Genomic DNA, 23,770 nt, shown 5'->3' on the forward strand with positions numbered 1-23,770 from the left:
CTTGGTTCTTGAAAATCCAGTGGGTCTGATGTCTGTATAATACAGTACAGTACACTATATAGGGTACTGCACTGTATTTTACTTACACTTTGTCTGAACAGATCTCTGCCTTTAGCACAGATCTGTTCAGCACCATGGACAGCAGGATGCCTGAGAAAGCATCCTGTTGCCATGGGAACCTTCCCTGTCTGCCACAACTTCGCAGACGGGGAAGGGTAAGGACGGGTCTGTCGGGGGGCTGTCTGGGGGCTCTCTCCCTCTCCATCGGGGGGCTGCAAAGGCACAGCAGCCCCCCGATGGGAGAGGGAGGGAGCTCCCTGCGCTGTTAATCTTTTCCATACAGCGGTCTGTACGGACCGCGGTATGGAAAGGGTTAAACGGCTGACATCGCAGCACAGATGTCAGCCGTTTATACCAGGGTGCCAGCAATGTGCTGGCACCCTGGTATACCCACTAGCCACCAACGATTATTCAAGGGGAGGCGGGCGGGGGATCGCGATCCCACCTGCCGCACCGCCTGCCTCCCGCAACCCTCCCCCTGCACCTCCCACCGGGCTAAAATCATTCAGGGGTGCAGGGGGGAGGTGAAATATATATATATATTTTGGGCATTATAAAGTTTCTGATCCCCGCGGATCAGAAACTGCAGAAAGCGCATCAAACCGCAGGTCTGAATTGACCTGCGGTTTGTTGCAATTGCTGACATGGGGGGGATCACGGGACCCCCCCGCGCATTTAGCCTAGGTGCCTGCTCAATGATTTGAGCAGGCACCTTGTTCCGATCACCGCCGGCCGGGCGGCAGTGATTGGAACACCACATGACGTACCGGTACGTCATGTGTCCTTAAGGACTCGGGAAACATGCCGTACCGAAACGTCATGTGTCCTTAAGGAGTTAAGGACCAGGCCATTTTTTGCAAATCTGACCAGTGTCACTTTATGTGTGAATAAAGTTATATCTGACCAGCAACAGGTTTCCACTGGTAAGGGCATGGGTCTCAACCCTGGGGATAGGTACCTGGAGGGGGTGGGTAGGGAGGCCGCGCTGATTTTTTCCCCGCACGGTCCCACAAGCAGACGGATCTGGCGGCGAGGTACTGGAACAAGGGGATACTAGTTCAAAAGTTATCCAGGTACAGTGTGTGCGTAAAACTTTACTGTGCGTGTGTGTGGGGGGGACGGGTGTTCATGGTCACTTATACCCTACCCTAACCCACCCTAAACCTAACAGAAAAAGTTAAAAATGAAAGCCCCAAAAAAGCTTGCACCCCAAAAATGTGTCGGGGGGGCAAGCTGCAGCACCCCTGGGGGGGTCTAGGGTCGCACAGCTGAGTGTGCTGTGGACCCCAGACACCCGATCAGGGTGAAGCCCAAAAAAAAAAAAAAAAACTTTTTTTCCACCCTAAAACTATCCCTCACTCTCCCTGCCTAATCTAACCTTTCCCTAAACCTGTCCCTAATAACTTGAATGTCAGATGGCACTATGGTGGCTCACGTGGGGGGGGGTGCTGGGCTCAGAGATGGATGGACGGACTCCTCTCTCCTGGCTCTACGGAAGCAGTGTGGAGGAGAGCAGGTCACCACCACCTCTCAGGATCTAAGGATGGTGAACACACCACTGATGATCACCATCCTAGGGGGGGGGGGGGACGACCCCCCTCGGCATTGTCACAGAGTGCCTGCTGAATTATTTCAGCAGGCACTCTGTTCCGATCACTGCCCGCCGGTGATCGGAAATACACAGGGCGTACCTGTACGCCCTGTGTCCTTAAGGACTCGGACATCAGGGTGTACCTGTATGCCCTGTGTACTTAAGAGGTTAAAGGGGTTTTCTGGGAGTAGAATATCTGAACGGTGGAGATCTCACTCCGAATCTGATGTCACTGGTCTAGGGAGCGACCACAGTGCACGTCATGTTAATTTTTCACATGGCCTATGTGCAGCTCAGTCCCATTGAAGTAAATGGACCTGGGTTGCAATTCCAAGCACAGCCACTATGCAATGTATGGTGCTGTGCTATGAGGAGGCCATATCACTCACCAGAGTGCCGCTGCCTCTTCAAAACAGCTGATCGGTGGCGGCCCCAGGAGTTGGACTTCCACCCGAGGATAGATCATCAATATTCTAATATTCTGCTCCAAAAAAAACCCTTTACAGGTGCCTTCCCAAGAGGCAGATTTTGATGTGTAAATTTCTCAGATTTTTGTAAGCCTTATTTAGATGGAACTGATTTTCAGTTGAAGACATTTCAGTAACAAGATCTGCCACATGTGAAGGTACCCCAAGCTGGCAAAACACAATAGATCGATGTCACAAGCCTGTGAATTTAGGAGGGACTGACTAACATCTAATGTGTATAGGGTCCTCCTGATTCTTCCCCAACAGCAGGTCGCTAGACAGCTTTTTTCAGTGAACAGCTTAGACAGCCATTTTTCATCAGTAAAAAGATCTCGGAAAACCTTTTTAATATTATGGTAATTTTAGACAACTTAAAACCAGACCAGTGTTAGGGTTAGAGTTGCACCAAATGTATTACAAGTTTTTGTGCATCTTGCTGCTAGATGATCTGATACTTTTCTCTTGCGATTTTATTTGCCATTTATATTAATAAAGATGTATTGCTTTACAGTTTTGCAAGGAGTATTTATTTTTGCTATTTTAGTATTTTTTTGTGTGGATCATTATGGATGTCAATATACCATACTAAATATGTGGAAGGGTTTTAGGTTTGCAACTTGTTGCATTGAAAAGCATTTTTTTTTTCCAATGGAAAAAGGGTGTATTTTTTTAACTTGAAGTTTTTTTTATTTAATTAAACTTTAACGCTTATTTTCACCACTCATTAGTCCGATAAGGGGACTTTGATATGTGATCCTTGTGATATATTGATCGCTCACATAGTACACTGTACTTATTTAGTACAGTCTACTATACACTGTCGGTACTGACAGACACTGTATGTACACCTGGGGGCATTCATTAGGCCCCCAGCTGCCATACTAAGATACAAGCACCCCTCGATCACATTTGTGGCTGTGCCGATGACAGAGGAAGCTCCCTCCCTCTAAACCACTTAGATGGTACGGTCGCTATTGATAACGGTATCTAAGGGGTTAAGCGGCCCAGTCCAGGCTGTTGGAGCAGGAGCCCGGCTGTAGTACAGAGCCTATCTCCTGCTCTCCGCTGCACAGGATAACTGTGGCTGTAAAAAGGCAGCAGCCTAGCCTAAGGCCTGTTAGTGACTGTAGAAAAAAAATAAAAAAAAATTATATATATATATATATATATATATATATATATATATATATATATATATATATATATATATATATATATATATATATATATATATATATATAATTAACAACAGGTTAAGGCAAAAATCTGGCATTTACATATGCCAAGTAGCAGCAGATTGTCTGGTAGGAAGCATTCCTTCCCGACAGTCTGCTGATCGTTCCGTGTAGGTGACTGCTGCATTTACATGACAGCCATATTTTAAAAAGTCAATTTATTCACCCTTACCTGAAAAATTGAGGACAGCATTAACAGGTGCGCTGCTAGCAACAGCTGCATGTGCTAGGTGAGGATACTTTAGCCGATACCATGCAGCAAGATTCCCAGGATAAGAACCTCCAAAAACAATCCATTTCCTGTCACCTAATCCCAGTTTGTCAGTCATTACAGTCTGGAAATGGGCAAGATCTGCCAAGGCTTGCTGACTGCTCAGGTAACGTAAATTCTCCAAACTCATATCCCTGTAGGTAAAAAAAAAAAACAGCCTGTCAAATGGAAGACATCTCAGTTGAAATATCATTCACGGTGATTTACTATTCTCCTGTATTCCAAAAACTGGTGTTAAAAAATAAAAGAAAAAACAACAAGGGGCGTTTCTACGTCACTTTAACATAGGGAGAGTAGCAGGTGCAGTGCATTGGTATAAATGATGATGAAGTCTACTACTAGCTACCAGCTGGAGTAGATGTCAATCTAGGCACACAGATTGTCAGAGGATGTGCTTCATTTCTAACGATGCTTGCACCTTTTCATAAATTCAAATGGTTTTCCAAGATTTTTTAATTGATATCCCATCCTCTGAACAGGTCATCAGTATATATGATCAGTGGGGGTCTGACACCAGTGACCCCCACTGATCAGCTGTTCGAAAATGTACTGGCGCCCCTGTGAGGACTGCGGCCTTCTCACAGTTCACCAAGCACAGCACAGCATTCACTTCTATGGGGCCGAGCTGTGCCTAGGCCGCATAACCAATGAATGTGTCGTCACCCGGCCTAGGAATAGCTGGTGAAGGCCGCCCCCAGAGGCTAGGTCATCAGTATTCAAATCTAAAAAAAATAAACCTTTAAGCACATCTTCTAGTGGTGCAGAGGGTATCAAAGACTGACGTAAAAGGTCAGGCTTTGATAAGTTGCCCCATTACGCTCTACTCAAAACTCAAGAGTGACACAGGCCATCAATGAGCATATCATGCCAACTACCGTATCCATAATGTTGGATTTTGATACGGATCTGCAGCCAATGTCGTCTTATGGATACCAAGTGGCCGCAAGTGCCCTCCTGAATGCAAGTGTATCACCATCTTTAGTATGGTGATCAGGCAACATTTTATGCTGCACTGGGATATTTGGATTTGCTGGGTGGCATTTTGTGCTGTACTACTGTATTGTTGTCCCTGTCTACTTGTGGTTTGTGTTGGCCATGCCTACGTGTGTTGCCCCACCTTCTGTCAGTTTTGACACATCTACAACATAGGGCCACTTTTGTCTTTTTCCAGGGGCACTTTACGTTCCCAGTCCACCCCTGGTTCAGATGACAGTAAAGCTAATGTTACGATTACAGGATCTACTACTAGCCACCAATTTCCATTGCAAATCATTAGCATTCTAGACATAGTGATTATTATTCTTAAAGGGTTTGTCAGTTGTTTTATTATAGATCTAACCTGCCATGAACCACTAGTGGACCGGGTGTCTTAATCATAAAATATAACTTACTAAATATACCTTAAAAGCCAATAACTAACAAAGACAGTAAGAAAACAAATTACAACAGAATCTCAATCCACATATCAGCATGCTGTCTAGGTCAGAACAATAGTAGTAAGATACGGTCTTACCACTCTCTGACGTTTGGACAATAGACCAGCAACTGGTGTGCAATTACAATACATCCTTCACTGCAGTGGCCGAAGTATGTTGGTGGCTGGTGCTTCTGATGTTAGCAGCATAAGGTTGGAATACTCCTATAGTACCCTTGTCATAATGCCCTACTTTGAGTGGCTAAGATTTGGCGGCCTAAGGCCTCTTTCACACTTGCGTTGTCCGGATCCGGCATGTACTCCACTTGCCGGAATTACACTCCGGATCCGGAAAAACGCAAGTGTACTGAAAGCATTTGAAGACGGAACCGTCTTCAAAATGCTTTCAGTGTTACTATGGCACCCAGGACGCTATTAAAGTCCTGGTTGCCATAGTAGGAGCGGGGAGCGGGGGAGCGGTATACTCACAATCCGTGCGGCTCCCGGGGCGCTCCAGAATGACGTCAGAGCGCCCCATGCACATGGATGACGTGTCCATGCGATCACATGATCCATGCGCTTGGGGCGCCCTGACGTCACTCTGGAGCGCCTGGGGAGCCGCACGGACGGTAAGTATGCTGCTCTCCCGCTCCCCGCTCCACTTTACCATGGCTGCCAGGACTTTAGCGTCCCGGCAGCCATGGTAACCATTCAGAAAAAGCTAAATGTCGGCTCCGGCAATGCGCCGAAACGACGTTTAGCTTAAGGCCGGATCCGGATCAATGCCTTTCAATGGGCATTAATTCCGGATCTGGCATTGCGGCAAGTGTTCCGGATTTTTGGCCGGAGCAAAAAGCGCAGCATGCTGCGGTATTTTCTCCGGCCAAAAAACGTTCCGTTCCGGAACTGAAGACATCCTGATGCATCCTGAACGGATTTCACTCCATTCAGAATGCATTAGGATAATCCTGATCAGGATTCTTCCGGCATAGAGCCCCGACGACGGAACTCTATGCCGGAAGACAAGAACGCAGGTGTGAAAGAGCCCTAACAGACACAGAGCACCCGCCCCGATCGGGATGGTCACTGGTTTTAAGATAGTCTTGAGATGTCCTGGACAGAAAATGGGCAAAGCCAACGCCAACATCGTATACAAGTTGACATTCTTGGGTAGAGCTGGGGCATCGGCTGTGAAGTCCTGTATAGCACTGTAGTCAATCACTGGCTTCAGTTATCTCGTACCTTACACTGCTGTGGCCAGTGGTTGGCTGCAGCAGTGTATGGGCGTGACCACTGCAGCCCCCAAAAAATACATCACGGCAGAGAAGCCCTGATGGAAGGTAAGATATGTTTTGTTTTCATTATCTCAACATGTCCCTGGCAGGTTAGATCTATAATAAAAACTGTAAAATCCTACAATGATTATAAAACCTTTTGGTTGCCCTGATCCTAAAAATTCACTGAATCATAGCCAATAACAGGGAATATATTTTAATAAACCAAGCATCATGGGAGGAACTGGTGCAGCAGGCACAGCAACTGCTATGGGCCCCCCTCAACTTACAGGTGAGGGGCCTTTCAAGTCCTGAATTTAATTGCAGGTGGAGTGGGGCTGCATTTCCTGCTTTGTATGGGGCATCGTGGTTACTTTCTACAGCCTGCCTGTGTTTTGGTGTATTCCAACAAAATTTTGTGACAATGTACTTGATGGGAATATTGTGGAAAAGTTAACTTCGATAATGTTAGAGTTATTGCTGATTCTGGGATTTTATGAGGAGAGTAGTTGGATAAGTGGTAAAGAGTAATATGCCACTGTTTCCCTCGGTGGAGTATACAAAGTCACTGTTTATTTTTCAACCAATTCAGAAATATGCCATCTGACCCCAACTCCATATATTTTCATTGCAAACGCAGCAATAAATCAGCTTTGTTAATTTATTTCCTGCTTTGTTACTTTGCCATACCCTCAGTTTATGTGGGTTAGGGTGCTGCCACATGTTCAGGTTTATTGATGCAGATTTTGAAGCCAAAATCAGGAGTGGAATAGGAAATAAAAAAAATAAAAAAAAACACGCCCTGATGTCCCGGTACTTAAGGACACACCTGTACCTGTACGCCCTGTGTATTTCCGATCACCGCCGCGCGGTGATCGAAACAGAGTGCCTGCTGAAATCATTCAGCAGGCACTCTGACAATGCCGAGGGGGGGGTCCTGTGACCCTTCCCCCCCCCCCCCCATATCGGTGATCGCGGCAAACCGGTGGTCAATTCAGACCTGCGGTTTGCTGCGTTTACGGGTTATTTGGGTCTCTGGTGACCCGATAACCGGGAATAGGATGGTGATCAGTGGTGTGATAATACACCACCAAATCACTATCCTTAGATCCTGAGAGGTGATGGTGACATCACCTCTCTGGATCGCTTACGATTGGCTGCACGGGTGGTTGACTTCCCCCAGCTCTGCCTCCTCCTCCACACTGCGTCCTGGAGCATGGAGAGAGGAGCCTCGTGGAGCCCAGCACCCCCAGAACCCCTCATCTGTGCCCAGCACCCCCCACAGGTACCTAGGGACAGCTTAGATTAGGCAGGGAGATTAGGGAGAGTTTAGAGGCGCAGGCACTTTTTTTGTGTGCGTGCGCTGACTGTGGCCGGCGCTCTTAGCGTCCAGCCACTATTAGCGCATCGCCCACCCCACCGCTGATAAGAGAGTTTGAATTTTGTTTTCACATTTTTTTGGGCTTCTTTTTTTTTTATTGAGTTTTTTTTTTTCTGTTAGGTTTAGGGTAAGTACGCAAACACCCGTGCCCCCACACACACCAAATAAAGTTTTCCCCACACACACTTCCCTATGGCCGGCCAGATGTTCTTGGCCGAAGAGGCATACGCCCTGCGTGCCTCCGACTCTTCTCTTGTCATCCACGTCCTCTTAATCATCTTGTGATGAGCCCCCAAGGAGGCGGAGCAAGGGGACCCCCATGCCAGGGACCCTGTGGCCCACACTAGTATGAGCAGCACTGGGGCTCGTACTAGCTTTCCGGCCCACCAGATAAGTCCACCTGAGCCCCCTACCGGTGAACTTGCATGGTGTACCCCAGAGGATTTTGAACCAGCGATTCCTGATTTTGTTGGCCAATCAGGAATCCAGATTCCCACAGTGGGCTTCACTGAATATGACTATTTTAGTTTTTTTTTTTTTTCAGTGACCATTTTGTGAATCTGATGGTGGAGCAAACGAACTTGTTCGCCCAACAGTTCATTGCTGAACACCCAGGCTCCTTTTTGGCTAGGTCCAGTGGCTGGACTCCGGCCAGTGCAGCCGAGATGAGGACATTTTGGGGCCTCTTGCTGCACATGGGCCTAGTCAAAAAACCCAGTGAGGCAGTACTGGAGTGGGGACGTCCTCTACCAGACCCCACTCTACTGTATGGCCATGACACGTTTCCGTTTTGAGGCCATTCGGAAATGCCTGCATTATGCATGTCCTGCCTATGACCGCTTGTACAAAATCAGGCCGGTCATCGATCACTTCGGGGCCAAATTTTTGAAAGCCTATGTACCTGGAAGGGAGGTCACTGTTGATGAGTCTCTCATGGCTTTCAAGGGGAGACTCATTTTCCGCCAGTATGTTTCCTCTAAGCGGGCGAGGTATGGCGTGAAGCTGTACAAACTTTGAGAGAGTACCTCAGGGCACACTTACAAGTTTCGTGTGTACGAGGGGCGAGATTCCCGTATTCAACCCCCAGAATGTCCCCCCACTCTAGGTGTTAGCGGGAAACTTGTGTGGGACCTTATGCACCCACTGCTAGATAAGGGTTACCACCTGTACGTAGATAACTTTTATACTATTATCCTTGTTCCAGTCCCTCGCCGCCAGATCCACGTCCGCTTGTGGGACCGTGCGGAAAAATCAACGCGGCCTCCCTACCCACCCCCTCCAGGTACCTATCCCCAGGGGCGAGACCCATGCCCTTACCAGTGGAAACCTGTTGCTGGTCAGATATAAGGACAAGAGGGATGTTCTTGTACTGTCCACAATTCACGGTAACGGCATCACCCCTGTCCCTGTGCGAGGTATCGCGGCAACGGTCCTCAAGCCCGATTGTATAGTCGACTTTAAATCGGTATATGGGAGGAGTTGATCTCTCTGATCAAGTCCTCAAGCCATACAACACCATGCGCAAAACCCAGGCATGGTACAAAAAAAGTTGCGATCTACTTGGTACAGGTTGCCTTGTACAACTCTTTTGTGCTGTCCCAGAGCGGGAAATTCCTCCAATTCTATGAGGCAGTCCTCAAAGCCCTGATCTTTTCTGACTGGGAAAGAGCAGGCCGAAGTACCTCAGGAACTGGAGGCGCCTGGCCAACACATTCCAGGTGTGGTCCCCCATACTGGAAAGAGGGGACGGACCCAAAAAAAGTGCAGAGAGTGTGTCACAGGAGGGGGATACGGAAGGACACCACCACTCATCCAGGCGTCTGCATTGACGGTTGCTTCAGGGGAGTACCACACTTCCATGGAGTACTAAATTGATAATCCGCTTCCTCAATTCTAATTCTATTTAGCCACTAACAATCGCACAAAAAAAAAAAAAAAAAAAGGCTTTTTACACAGTTTTTTTTTTTTTTGACGGTGTTCATCTAAAGGGTTAGGTCATGTGTTATTTTTATAGAGCAGATTCTTACGGACGCAGCAATACCTAATATGTCTACTTTTAAAATAAAAAAAATTAGGTTTTACACTATTATATCCTTTTTTTTAAAAAAAGGAAAAACATTTTAGTATCTCCATAGTCATTTTTTGCGGGATGAGAGTACGGTTTTATTGGTACCATTTTTGGGGTGAATATCACTTTTTGATCGCTTGCTATTAACTTTTTTGTGATGTAAGGTGTGGCGAAACCAACCTCGCCACTGGGTTTTAGAGAGGCCTGGCTGCTGGCCTCTTGCCCCAGGATTATGGGCCATATACTAACTTTTAAACCCCTGAACCTATTCAAGTGAATTTTGGATAGGTTTGTCCCCAAGTTATACTGTTTAAATTGATGTAAGTTATATGTATGGCCAATGTAAACTCACAAAGTTGTAACAATTTATAATAAGTGTAACTTGTCAGCTTGGGAAGAAAATGCTGGGTGTGTTTCTATTGTGCCATTGTCCCATTGTGTGTTTAAAGGGTGATGTCTGTCCTGTTGTCTGCACATGTGTATTGGTGACTTCTCTTTGTCTTGAGAGATAATTGGATTACGCCTCGGGTGTCTCCAGGGCAGAGAGGAGGAAACCATGATGCATTGTGGGGATGTATTGTCTCTGTGTATCCTACAGTGCTGCATATCTGTCCTATGTCACAAGTCTTCATTCTGGTCCCCTAGGGGCGTGTACACCAGATGGGCTTGGTTGTTTTATACCTCCCTGTGGGCAGACCTGTAATTGCAACTGTAATAAAAAACAGGCTGGGTGTGCCAGCACCTCAGACCACTGCTTGACCCTCAACACGGAGCTTTGTCTCGTTATTGGGGGAATCCGCTGTATGCTGTTAGAGACTGATTGCCAGGAGTGTAAGATGATTCCTGTTCGTCTGCTAGCAGCTATTCGTGAGGTTCCAGTTTGGAGTGCTATTTTGTATCCAGTTCGGGAGTTGGTGTTCTGCAGTAGCTGGGCCTGTCTCTCAGAAAGGGGCATATCGCCTAAACGGATTTTAACCCCTTGTCTGCTGAAACGGTCCATTACATAAGGTGACCAAAAAAATGGCTTGTCTGTCACCTTACATCACAAAAAGTGTAATAGCAAGCAATCAGAAAGTCATATGCACCCCAAAATATTGCCAACAGTCCTCATCCCAAAAAAAAAAAAAAAAAAAAAATGAGCCCCTACTTAACCACCTCAGCCCCCAGTGCTTAAACACCCTGAAAGACCAGGCCACTTTTTACACTTCTGACCTACACTACTTTCACCGTTTATTGCTCGGTCATGCAACTTACCACCCAAATGAATTTTACCTCCTTTTCTTCTCACTAATAGAGCTTTCATTTGGTGGTATTTCATTGCTGCTGACATTTTTACTTTTTTTGTTATTAATCGAAATTTAACGATTTTTTTTGCAAAAAAATGACATTTTTCACTTTCAGTTGTAAAATTTTGCAAAAAAAACGACATCCATATAGAAATTTTGCTCTAAATTTATAGTTCTACATGTCTTTGATAAAAAAAAAATGTTTGGGTAAAAAAAAAATGGTTTGGGTAAAAGTTATAGCGTTTACAAACTATGGTACAAAAATGTGAATTTCCGCTTTTTGAAGCAGCTCTGACTTTCTGAGCACCTGTCATGTTTCCTGAGGTTCTACAATGCCCAGACAGTACAAACACCCCACAAATGACCCCATTTCTGAAAGTACACACCCTAAGGTATTCGCTGATGGGCATAGTGAGTTGATAGAACTTTTTATTTTTTGTCACAAGTTAGCGGAAAATGATGATTTTTTTTTTTTTTTTTTTTTCCTTACAAAGTCTCATATTCCACTAACTTGTGACAAAAAATAAAAACTTCTATGAACTCACTATGCCCATCAGCGAATACCTTGGGGTCTCTTCTTTCCAAAATGGGGTCACTTGTGGGGTAGTTATACTGCCCTGGCATTCTAGGGGCCCAAATGTGTGGTAAGGAGTTTGAAATCAAATTCTGTAAAAAATGACCTGTGAAATCCGAAAGGTGCTCTTTGGAATATGGGCCCCTTTGCCCACCTAGGCTGCAAAAAAGTGTCACACATCTGGTATCTCCGTACTCAGGAGAAGGTGGGGAATGTGTTTTGGGGTGTCATTTTATATATACCCATGCTGGGTGAGAGAAATATCTTGGCAAAAGACAACTTTTCCCATTTTTTTATACAAAGTTGTCATTTGACCAAGATATTTATCTCACCCAGCATGGGTATATGTAAAAAGACACCCCAAAACACATTCCTCAACTTCTCCTGAGTACGGGGATACCAGATGTGTGACACTTTTTTGCAGCCTAGGTGGGCAAAGGGGCCCATATTCCAAAGAGCACCTTTCGGATTTCACTCCTCATTTTTTCCTGAATTTGATTTCAAACTCCTTACCACACATTTGGGCCCCTAGAATACCAGGGCAGTATAACTACCCCACAAGTGACCCCATTTTGGAAAGAAGACACCCCAAGGTATTCCGTGAGGGGCATGGCGAGTTCCTAGAATTTTTTATTTTTTGTCACAAGTTAGTGGAAAATGATGATTTTTTTTTTTTTTTTTTTTTCATTCAAAGTCTCATATTCCACAAACTTGTGACAAAAAATAAAAACTTCCATGAACTCACTATGCCCATCAGCGAATACCTTGGGGTCTCTTCTTTCCAAAATGGGGTCACTTGTGGGGTAGTTATACTGCCCTGGCATTCTAGGGGCCCAAATGTGTGGTAAGTAGGTAAATGACCTGTGAAATCCGAAAGGTGCTCTTTGGAATGTGGGCCCCTTTGCCCACCTAGGCTGCAAAAAAGTGTCACACATCTGGTATCTCTGTATTCAGGAGAAGTTGAGGAATGTGTTTTGGGGTGTCTTTTTACATATACCCATGCTGGGTGAGATAAATATCTTGGTCAAATGCCAACTTTGTATAAAAAAATGGGAAAAGTTGTCTTTTGCCAAGATATTTCTCTCACCCAGCATGGGTATATGTAAAATGACACCCCAAAACACATTCCCCAACTTCTCCCGATTACGGAGATACCAGATGTGTGACACTTTTTTGCAGCCGAGGTGGGCAAAGGGGCCCATATTCAAAAGAGCACCTTTCGGATTTCACAGGTCATTTTTTACAGAATTTGATTTCAAACTCCTTACCACACATTTGGGCCCCTAGAATGCCAGGGCAGTATAACTACCCCACAAGTGACCCCATTTTGGAAAGAAGAGACCCCAAGGTATTCGCTGATGGGCAAAGTGAGTTCATGGAAGTTTTTATTTTTTGTCACAAGTTAGTGGAATATGAGACTTTGTATGAAAAAAAAAAAAAAAAAAAAAAATAAGCATTTTCCACTAACTTGTGACAAAAAATAAAAAATTCTAGGAACTCGCCATGCCCCTCACGGAATACCTTGGGGTGTCTTCTTTCCAAAATGGGGTCACTTGTGGGGTAGTTATACTGCCCTGGCATTTTCCAGGGGCCCTAATGTGTGGTAAGTAGGTAAATGACCTGTGAAATCCTAAAGGTGCTCTTTGGAATATGGGCCCCTTTGCCCACCTAGGCTGCAAAAAAGTGTCACACATGTGGTATCGCCGTATTCAGGAGAAGTTGGGGAATGTGTTTTGGGGTGTCATTTTACATATACCCATGCTGGGTGAGAGAAATATCTTGGCAAAAGACAACTTTTCCCATTTTTTTATACAAAGTTGGCATTTGACCAAGATATTTCTCTCACCCAGCATGGGTATATGTAAAATGACACCCCAAAACACATTCCCCAACTTCTCCTGAGTACGGCGATACCAGATGTGTGACACTTTTTTGCAGCCTAGATGCGCAAAGGTGCCCAAATTCCTTTTAGGAGGGCATTTTTAGACATTTGGATACCAGACTTCTTCTCACGCTTTGAGGCCCCTAGAATGCCAGGGCAGTATAAATACCCCACATGTGACCCCATTTTGGAAAGAAGACACCCCAAGGTATTCAATGAGGGGCATGGCGAGTTCATAGAAATTTTTTTTTTTTGGCACAAGTTAGCGGAAATTGATATTTTTAATTTTTTTCTCACAAAGTCTCCCGTTCCGCTAACTTGGGACAAAAATTTCAATCTTTTATGGACTCAATATGCCCCTCACGGAATACCTGGGGGTGTCTTCTTTCCGAAATGGGGTCACATGTGGGGTATTTATACTGCCCTGGCATTCTAGGGGCCCTAAAGCGTGAGAAGAAGTCTGGAATATAAATGTCTAAAAAATTTTACGCATTTGGATTCCGTGAGGGGTAGGGTGAGTTCATGTGAGATTTTATTTTTTGACACAAGTTAGTGGAATATGAGACTTTGTAAGAAAAAAAAAAAAAAATTCTGCTAACTTGGGCCAAAAAAATATCTGAATGGAGCCTTACAGAGGGGTGCTAAATGACAGGGGGGTGATAAATGACAGGGGGGTGATCAATGACAGGGGGGTGATCAATGACAGGGGGGTGATCAATGACAGGGGGGTGATCAGGGAGTCTATATGGGGTGATAACCACAGTCATTGATCACGCCCGTGTAAGGCTTCATTCAGACGTCCGGATGCGTTTTGCGGATCCGATCCATCTATCAGTGCATCCGTAAAAATCATGCGGACATCTGAATGGAGCTTTACAGGGGGGTAATCAATGACAGGGGGGTGATCAATGACAGGGGGGTGATCAGGGAGTCTATATGGGGTGATCACCACAGTCATTGATCACGCCCCTGTAAGGCTTCATTCAGACGTCCGGATGCGTTTTGCGGATCCGATCCATCTATCAGTGCATCCGTAAAAATCATGCGGACATCTGAATGGAGCTTTACAGGGGGGTAATCAATGACAGGGGGGTGATCAATGACAGGGGGGTGATCAATGACAGGGGGGTGATCAGGGAGTCTATATGGGGTGATCACCACAGTCATTGATCATGCCCCTGTAAGGCTTCATTCAGACGTCCGGATGCGTTTTGCGGATCGGATCCATCTATCAGTGCATCCGTAAAAATCATGCGGACATCTGAATGGAGCTTTACAGGGGGGTAATCAATGACAGGGGGGTGATCACCACAGTCATTGATCATGCCCCTGTAAGGCTTCATTCAGACGACCGGATGCGTTTTGCGGATCCGATCCATGTATCAGTGCATCCGTAAAAATCATGCGGACATCTGAATGGAGCTTTACAGGGGGGTGATCAGGGAGTCTATATGGGGTGATCACCACAGTCATTGATCATGCCCCTGTAAGGCTTCATTCAGACGTCCGGATGCGTTTTGCGGATCCGATCCATCTATCAGTGCATCCGTAAAAATCATGCGGACATCTGAATGGAGCTTTACAGGGGGGTAATCAATGACAGGGGGGTGATCAGGGAGTCTATATGGGGTGATCACCACAGTCATTGATCACGCCCCTGTAAGGCTTCATTCAGACGTCCGGATGCGTTTTGCGGATCCGATCCATCTATCAGTGCATCCGTAAAAATCATGCGGACATCTGAATGGAGCTTTACAGGGGGGTAATCAATGACAGGGGGGTGATCACCACAGTCATTGATCATGCCCCTGTAAGGCTTCATTCAGACGACCGGATGCGTTTTGCGGATCCGATCCATGTATCAGTGCATCCGTAAAAATCATGCGGACATCTGAATGGAGCTTTACAGGGGGGTAATCAATGACAGGGGGGTAATCAATGACAGGGGGGTGATCAGGGAGTCTATATGGGGTGATCACCACAGTCATTGATCATGCCCCTGTAAGGCTTCATTCAGACGTCCGGATGCGTTTTGCGGATCCGATCCATCTATCAGTGGATCCGTAAAAATCATGCGGACGTCTGAATGGAGCTTTACAGGGGGTTGATCAATGACAGGGGGGTAATCAATGACAGGGGGGTGATCAGGGAGTCTATATGGGGTGATCAGGGGTGATTAGGGGTGATCAGGGGCTAATAAGGGGTTAATAAGTGATGGGGGGGGGGTGTAGTGTAGTGTAGTGGTGCTTGGTGCTACTTTACTGAGCTACCTGTGTCCTCTGGTGGTCGATCCAAACAAAGGGGACCACCAGAGGACCAGGTAGCAGGTATATTAGACGCTGTTATCAAAACAGCGTCTAATATACCTGTTAGGGGTTAAAAAAAACACATCTCCAGCCTGCCAGCGAACGATCGCCGCTGGCAGGCTGGAGATCAACTCTCTTACCTTCCGTTCCTGTGAGCGCGCGCGCCTGTGTGCGCGCGTTCACAGGAAATCTCGCGTCTCGCGAGATGACGCGTATATGCGTGACTGTGCGCAGCGCTGCCACCTCCGGAACGCGATCCTGCGTTAGGCGGTCCGGAGGTGGTTAAGACAATAGGCAAAAAAAAAATAAAAAATTATGGAGATACTAAAATGTATGTATTTTTTTGGTTTAAAAAAAAAAAAAAAAAGATATAACAGTGTAAAACCGAAATAAATTTAAAAAAGGAGATTAGGTACTGCCCCGTCCGTACGAATCTGCTCTATAAAAAAGAACTCCTAACTCCTCAAATGAACACAGAAAAAAAAAAAAAAAAAAAAAGCTATTTTTTGCCATATTTTCCATTTTAATCCATTTTTTCTGTGAACAAAGCAAGGGTTAAAAGTCAAACAAAACTCAATATTTATTGCCCTGATTCTGTAGTTTTCAGAAACACCCCATATGTGGTCGTTAAATGCTGTATGGCCAAACGGCAGGGCGCAGAAGGAAATATATGGTTTTTGGAAGGCAGATTTTGCTGGACTGTTTTTTTTGACACCATGTCTCATTTGAAGCCCCCCTGATGCACCCCTACAGTAGAAACTCCATAAAAGTGACCCCATCTAAGAAACTACATCCCTCAAGGTATTCAAAACTGATTTTACAAAGTTTAACCCTTTAGGTGTTCCACAAGAGTTATTGGCAAATGGAGATGAAATTTCAGAATTAAAATTTTTTGTAACCTTGCCTCAAAAAAATGTAATATAGAGCAACCAAAAATCATATGTACCCTAAAATAGTCCCAACTAAACTGCCACCTTATCTCGTAGTTCCCAAAATGGGGTCACTTTTGTGGAGTTTCTACTCTAGGGGTGCATCAGGGGGGCTTCAAATGGGACATGGTGTAAATAAACCAGTCCAGCAAAATCTGCCTTCCAGAAACCATATGATGTTCCTTTCCTTCTGCGCCCTGCCATGTGCCCGTACAGTAGTTTACAACCCCATAAGGGGTGTTTCTATAAACTACAGAATTAGGGCAAATATTGAGTTTTGTTTGGCTGTTAACCCTTGCTTTGTTACTGGAAAAAAAAATGGAAAATTTGCCCAACAAACTGGAAATTCTGAAATTTCATCTCCATTTGCCAATAACTCTTGTGGAACACCTAAAGGGTTAACAAAGTTTGTAAAAATCTGTTTTGAATACCTTGAGGGGTGTAGTTTCCAAAATGGGGTAATTTTTTGGGTGGTTTCTATTATGCAAGCCTCACAAAGGGACTTCAGACATGAACTGGTCCTTAAAAAGTGGGTTTTGGAAAATTTCTGAAAAATTTCAAGATTTGCTTCTAAACTTCTAAGCCTTGTAACGTCCCCAAAAAAATAAAATGGCATTCCCAAAATGATCCACACATGAAGTAGACATATGGGGAATGTAAATTAATAACTATTTTTGGAGGTACCGGTATTATAGAAGTAGAGAAATTGAAACTTGGAAATTTGCAAATTTTTCTAAATCTTTGGTAAATTTTGTATTTTTTTTTATTAATAAAAATGAATTTTTTGGACTCCATTTTACCAGTGTCATGAAGTTCAACATGTGACGGAAAAAAAAAAAAGTCTCAGAATAGCCTGGTCAGATTTGCAAAAAATGGCCTGGTCCTTAAGGTGAAATAGGGCTGTGTCCTTAAGGTGCTAATACTTTCTTTCCTATTGTGGCGCACTCCTGATTTTCTCCTGCATAAAAATACAGAACGTGTAGCCATACCCTCAGGGTTAACTAACAGCCTAATCTAGTGTAATAACATTTTATAAGGCAATACATGTCATTATTAGTCATACTTAGTTGGGTGACTTTTGCCGTAGAACCTGTGCTCCAATAGTAGACAAATGGCACCCATCTTCTCTGCATACGTTATCCAAGTGCCCTGCGTCATCCATCCTGGATTAGCGGCACCTTCTCCTCCAATCATCAGGAACACGGGTCCATCACTATGGCTGAAGGAGTCATTCATAAAATATCTCTGGAGAAGAAAATACTATCTGATCAACACAAAAGTAATTGAATAGATAAACCACATTACTATTGAACACAGCCAACTGGTTTTAAAAAGTGACAATTCCACCTGTTTAACACAAAAATGCTCAGAGTAACATGTTTTATTGGCGCAGTATTTTCTTCTTACCTTCTAAAAGTATAATCCACATTTTTAAAGCTTACTTCTAACAAATCTCTTTAATAAAAAAAAAAGGTTATCATACAATTTAATGGCTGCTAAAGTAATAAGCAAGATAATTATTTCATAACAGATTATATTATTGCAATATATGACCCCAGCCCTACCACCCTTGCTCGCCTATGAAATACTGTAGGACTGCAAAAGGCTAAAAGTTTTTTTCCAGGTTTTGGTTGACACCTGGTGGTCATTTTGAGAATTACACTGTATAATTCCTTCCACCTACAATATGACTTTGCACATGGATCTAGCGACCGATGTTGCAGCAATATTTGATTTAAGGTTAAACATCGTTGCTTCCCATGATTTGCGTAACAGACTGTCAGCTTTCCTGTCCATGGGATCCCGTAACTGGGATGAGTCTTCAAAGGGTAATGCTGTCTTCTTATTGACCTTTGCCACTTGCACGTCTATCTTAAGTATCTCATCTAATATCTTAGATTCTGTTGGATCAAAGAGCAGACGGTTTTTGAAAGCCTTGGACACACCCAGACGTTTTTCAGGGTCCGAACATTCCTCCAAAATCATGTGTCTTAGGTATTCATTAATGGGAAATACACGTGTCTTTATATAAATGTTAAAAAGTATAAATCTGAAGGTGTCGGCCCTTTAAAGAGTAATGAGGGGGGAGTTGCAGAGAGCGACGAGGAGAAAGCAAAGCTGTTAAATATTTTTTTCTCCAATGTATTCACTGAGGAAAATAAACTGTCAGATGACATGCAGAATGTAAAAATAAATTCCCCATTAAAAAAGTGTCCTGTCTGACCCAGGAAGAAGTACATCAGCGACTTAAAAAGATTAAAATAGACAAATCGCCAGGACCGGATGGCATACACCCCCGTATCCTAAGGGAATTAAGTAATGTGGGGCGAAGACTTTTGGAAGATGGCAACAAAGAAGCCACTTCTCTCCAAAAAAAACATCAGGGACAGATTGATCTTCTGCAGAAAGTATGGTGAATGGACTGCTGAGGACTGGGGCAAAGTCATATTCTCCGATGAAGCCTCTTTCGGATTGTTTGGGGCATCTGGAAAAAGGCTTGTCCAGAGAAGAAAAGGTGAGCGCTACCATCAGTCCTGTGTCATGCCAACAGTAAAGCATCCTGAGACCATTCATGTGTGGGGTTGCTTCTCATCCAAGGGAGTGGGCTCACTCACAATTTTGCCCAAAAACACAGCCATGAATAAAGAATGATACCAAAACACCCTCCAACAGCAACTTCTTCCAACAATCCAACAACAGTTTGGTGAAGAACAATACATTTTCCCAGCACGATGGAGCACCGTGCCATAAGGCAAGAGTGATAACTAAGTGGCTCGGGGACCAAAAGGTTGACATTTTGGGCCCATGGCCTGGAAACTCCCCAGATCTTAATCCCATTGAGAACTTGTGGTCAATCCTCAAGAGGCGGGTGGACAAACAAAAACCCACTAATTCTGACAAACTCCAAGAAGTGATTATGAAAGAATGGGTTGCTATCAGTCAGGAATTGGCCCAGAAGTTGATTGAGAGCATGCCCAGTCGAATTGCAGAGGTCCTGAAAAAGAAGGGCCAACACTGCAAATACTGACTCTTTGCATAAATGTCATGTAATTGTCGATAAAAGCCTTTGAAACGTATGAAGTGCGTGTAATTATATTTCACTACATCACAGAAACAACTGAAACAAAGATCTAAAAGCAGTTTAGCAGCAAACTTTGTGAAAACTAATATTTGTGTCATTCTCAAAACTTTTGGCCATGTATACTTTGACGGATTTTTAGGTTTCTTCTTCGCCCCCTTGGAAACCTAAGAGGCGAGAACAGACCATAATATATTTATATATATATATATATATATATATATATATATATATCCCAGGGGTTTGGGGGAATCAATTCCCAAAATGACAGTAAATTCTTCAGTCTCCCCCCTACAGAAAGGCTCTAGTGTGGAGCCAAAACGTTGCTTTTCTTCCACTATAGGTGAATAAAGTTTTTTTTATATACTTTCATCTCTGGAGTGCTGCCCGGTTCTTGTTTTTTTTTTTTTGGGACTGTGCTGGTCCCTCATTTGGGCTCTGCACCCGCATTCATTTTGGACGGTGCTGCCGCTGGTTTTTTATATATATCTCCCAAAAAACACACAAGTGTATTGACAAGAGGAGAGGGGGATCAAATGACACCCTGACCAGACATAGCACACTCGACAGAGTGGACATGAATAATTTCTCCCCACAGGGGAACTTACAGAGAGCGGTGCTGGAATATCTCCTGGTGATCGCGGCTCTGGACCCGACATGAAGCCAGTCGCAGCGGTTTGGCAGCCTCCATGTGCTCTGCCGCTTATGCCAGTCAGGACACTGCTTTCAAAGCACCAAACGCGCTGGGCATGCAAACCCCGCTTAACCCACCAAGGGCAAGGCGGGAGACGTGGCCCTGGGAGCAGGCTCCAGATCAACTGAAGCAAGCCCTCCCGATCCTCCCCCAGCCCAGCGTTAGTACTAGACCACTGGAGAGCAGGGGGACACCATGATCCAAATATGATGTAGCGGTAAGCATCTTAATCTCAATCTCACACTGGTGTTGGTGGGGGGGGGGGGGGGGGGGGAATTTAAACTTCTCTCTGTTCCTGCCCCTGCAGAGGTCAATCTCCTCGTGTACCATTGTGGTGATGATATGAAAAAATAGAAACCCAGTGGGTTGAGAGAGTATAAGGGAAGACTAGTACATACCTCACAACTTTTGAAAAGAAGAGGGACATTATGTGTGGCGTGAGACTTTTTTCCACACTAGGCCATGCCTTTAACTCTGCCCAAAACATAAACTATATACCTAATCCCAACCAGTCCCCTAAATGCCCCCACACAGTAATTATTCCACCTTTATGTAACCACACAGTAGTCATGCCCATATTGTGCCCCTTCACAGAATATGCCCCAGATATGTACCCCCCCCTCCCCCCCTCACAGTAGTTATGGCAGATATGTGCTCCCATCAAAGTATTATGCCCAGGTATATACCCCCTTCACAAGAAGGTGCCAGAAGAACCTGTTGTCACAGTTCCCCTGGCCGGCGCTGCTGTGACATTACCACTGCCACTGCTGTAGGCTTACGGTTACCAGGGGAACCAAAACAATGAAGCGGCCAGCCTCAGGATAATTTAGGGGCATCAGAGCACCAGCACGCTCAGCTGTCGGCTCCACCAGAGGCACACAAAAGCCAGCAGCTAGTGATTGCTGGCACACTATATAAGGCCAGTTTATGTATGTTCAGGTGCTGGTGAATTTCTTGTCCCGTGGCTCCCCTTGCTGTTCCCTTGTGGTATTTCTGAAGACTCCACTGGCTTGTGAATTTCTGGGCAGGTTTTGGGACTACTCTTTGGCTTCTGGCGATTTTGGTACTACTCTTTGGCTTCCGGCGATTTTGGTACTTCTTCATCCGTCTGTTTTTTTTAACCATTTCCATATGACTACTCTTTGCATGTCTGTGTGTGGCTCCCTACTTGGGATTTGTCCATGCACGTATATATCAACAAAAAGGGACTGCCGCCCAGTTGTGGGGTCACTGCCTAGGGAGACTGTGCAAGTAGGTAGGGATAGTGAGTCTGGGTAGTTTTAGGGCTGCACTATCCCTGTTTCTGTGTGACAGTTGTCTTGACAACTGTTCCTAGCCCCCCCAAGAGCTTCAGGCCTGGGTTTGTCGATTTGGTTCATAGCAGTGGGCTGGAAGCTGGAACAAGTGCAGGCTGCACAATGGGTCACTTGAAGATGACACAGACCTGGAGGACCTGAGGTACTGGAACAGGACCACATAGCTCTGTTGGATCTCAGGGTCTCTACCTCTCTGCAGGCTCAGCTCTAATCCCAGATTCTACTCATTGTGCACCAACCACCAGTTTGTTCACCAAGGCTCAGCATCACGTACTGGTCATACAGACTGACTACAAGATGCTGTAGCTCCTCCTGTTTATAACCTGGCTCGACCTAGGAACCAATCCATGCTTTGCAACACTACAGCATCAGCATGTGTGCCCATGACAACAGATGCATGGAGTTTATATGTTCTCCCAGACATACTGATAGGGAACTCGGATTGTCAGCCCCGATGGGGGACAGCGTGATGCTACTGGCTGTAAAGCGCTGCAGAATATGTCAGCGCTAGATAAGTGAGTAAAATAAACCTCCACAGTCTTAAATAGTACAGAACATCACAATAAAGGTTCCTGGGGGGAAAAAAATGCATGTTAAAGGGAACCTGTCACATTGAACATGGTGTTGAGGCTGCAGGCAGCAAGTAATAGAGCAGGAGGAGCTGAGCAGAATGATATTAGTTTTGTGGGAAAATATTAAGTATTTTATACATTTAAAGATGACCTATCCTTGAGTCCCAGCGCTCCTGCCGATCAGCTATTTCAGGGAGCCGCTGAGGGTCCCGGTAGCTCTGCAAGCACAGCACCATACATACTACAGAGGCTGTGCTTGGCATTGCAGCTCAGCCCTATTCATTTTAATGGAGCTGAGCTGCAACTAGAACATTTGACCAATGTACAGTGATAGACACATGGTCTAGTAAGAGGCCGCGGCGCTCACAGAGCGCCAGTCTCTTCTATCAGCTGATTGGCCAGGCTCCCGGGTGTCAGACCCCTGGCAATCTGATTCTAATTGAAAGTGATCCGGTCAGCACCAGGTCGCAGATAAGAGTTGCTAGCGGGAAGGAGCGAACTTCACAATCACTTCAAAATAAAATCCCGGCAACTGTAGCTTGCTTGCGAGTCTTGTACTTTAAATTGTAGATCCAATAATACATAGCGTATACAAATGAAGTTGATTAAGGCTTATCAGCCGAAAGGAGTCCTTGTATACACAATTAAAGTATAAGACTCGCAAGCAAGCTACAGTTGCTGGGATTTTCTTTCCAATCTGATAACCTATCTAGAGGATAAATCATCAATATTACTTATTGGATAGCTCCTTTAAATTCCCGCACATTCAGGTCCTTGAAGTCTAAGAGAGGTCCCATCAGTGATTGACAGTCATCTCTGTATACACAGTCATAGAGGGTAGGCTGTCAATCACTTCAAAGCCCAGAATGAGCAGGAATTTAAATGATTAAATATTTTCTTATAAAACTAAAGATTAATTTGCTCAGCTCCACCTGCTCTATATCATGCTCGTGTACTACACAGATGTCACAGTCGTGTGCATGAGGCCTTCGGATTCTCATAAAGTCCCCTTGTTACTTCACTGGCTTATATAGTTTGGTCCAGTATATGGCTAGGAAACAGTTAAATCATGTAGATGTTATTTTTGAAGAGGAACCAAATAACATGACAATGAGGTGAGTTTTATTTTTTTCACATTACACAAGCCAGCATAGCTGAGAACCGCCTGCACAGCAAACATTCAGCAATACAGAGTTATAAAGTTCAAGAGCAAGAAAAGAACAGGTGGAGCAAACATTACTAAAAAATGGACAAAAGAAGCCTAAATAGGTGTAGATTTTGGTGAATCATCTGGTATATGTCTGCATAGAATTATATTACTGTCCATACATCTGGGGGAAAATGTGTTGCGATTTTGGTGCAGAGGGGATA

At 44.7% G+C, this 23,770-nt stretch overlaps 1 protein-coding gene across 1 annotated transcript in view; it reads right to left on the reverse strand.

The window, feature by feature from the left end:
* Positions 1-23,770, reverse strand: part of LOC120997745 (putative serine protease K12H4.7) — an 88,604-nt gene that overhangs the window by 59,173 nt on the left and 5,661 nt on the right. Inside the window, exons 2-3 of the mRNA XM_040428011.1 lie at positions 17,802-17,983; positions 3,526-3,758 (exon numbers count right to left, since the gene is read on the reverse strand). Coding sequence (XP_040283945.1) covers positions 3,526-3,758; positions 17,802-17,983 — 415 coding nt within the window. The remainder of the gene's footprint in view (positions 1-3,525; positions 3,759-17,801; positions 17,984-23,770) is intronic.

Source organism: Bufo bufo, chromosome 4, assembly GCF_905171765.1.
Source record: "Bufo bufo chromosome 4, aBufBuf1.1, whole genome shotgun sequence".
Lineage (NCBI taxonomy): Eukaryota > Metazoa > Chordata > Amphibia > Anura > Bufonidae > Bufo > Bufo bufo.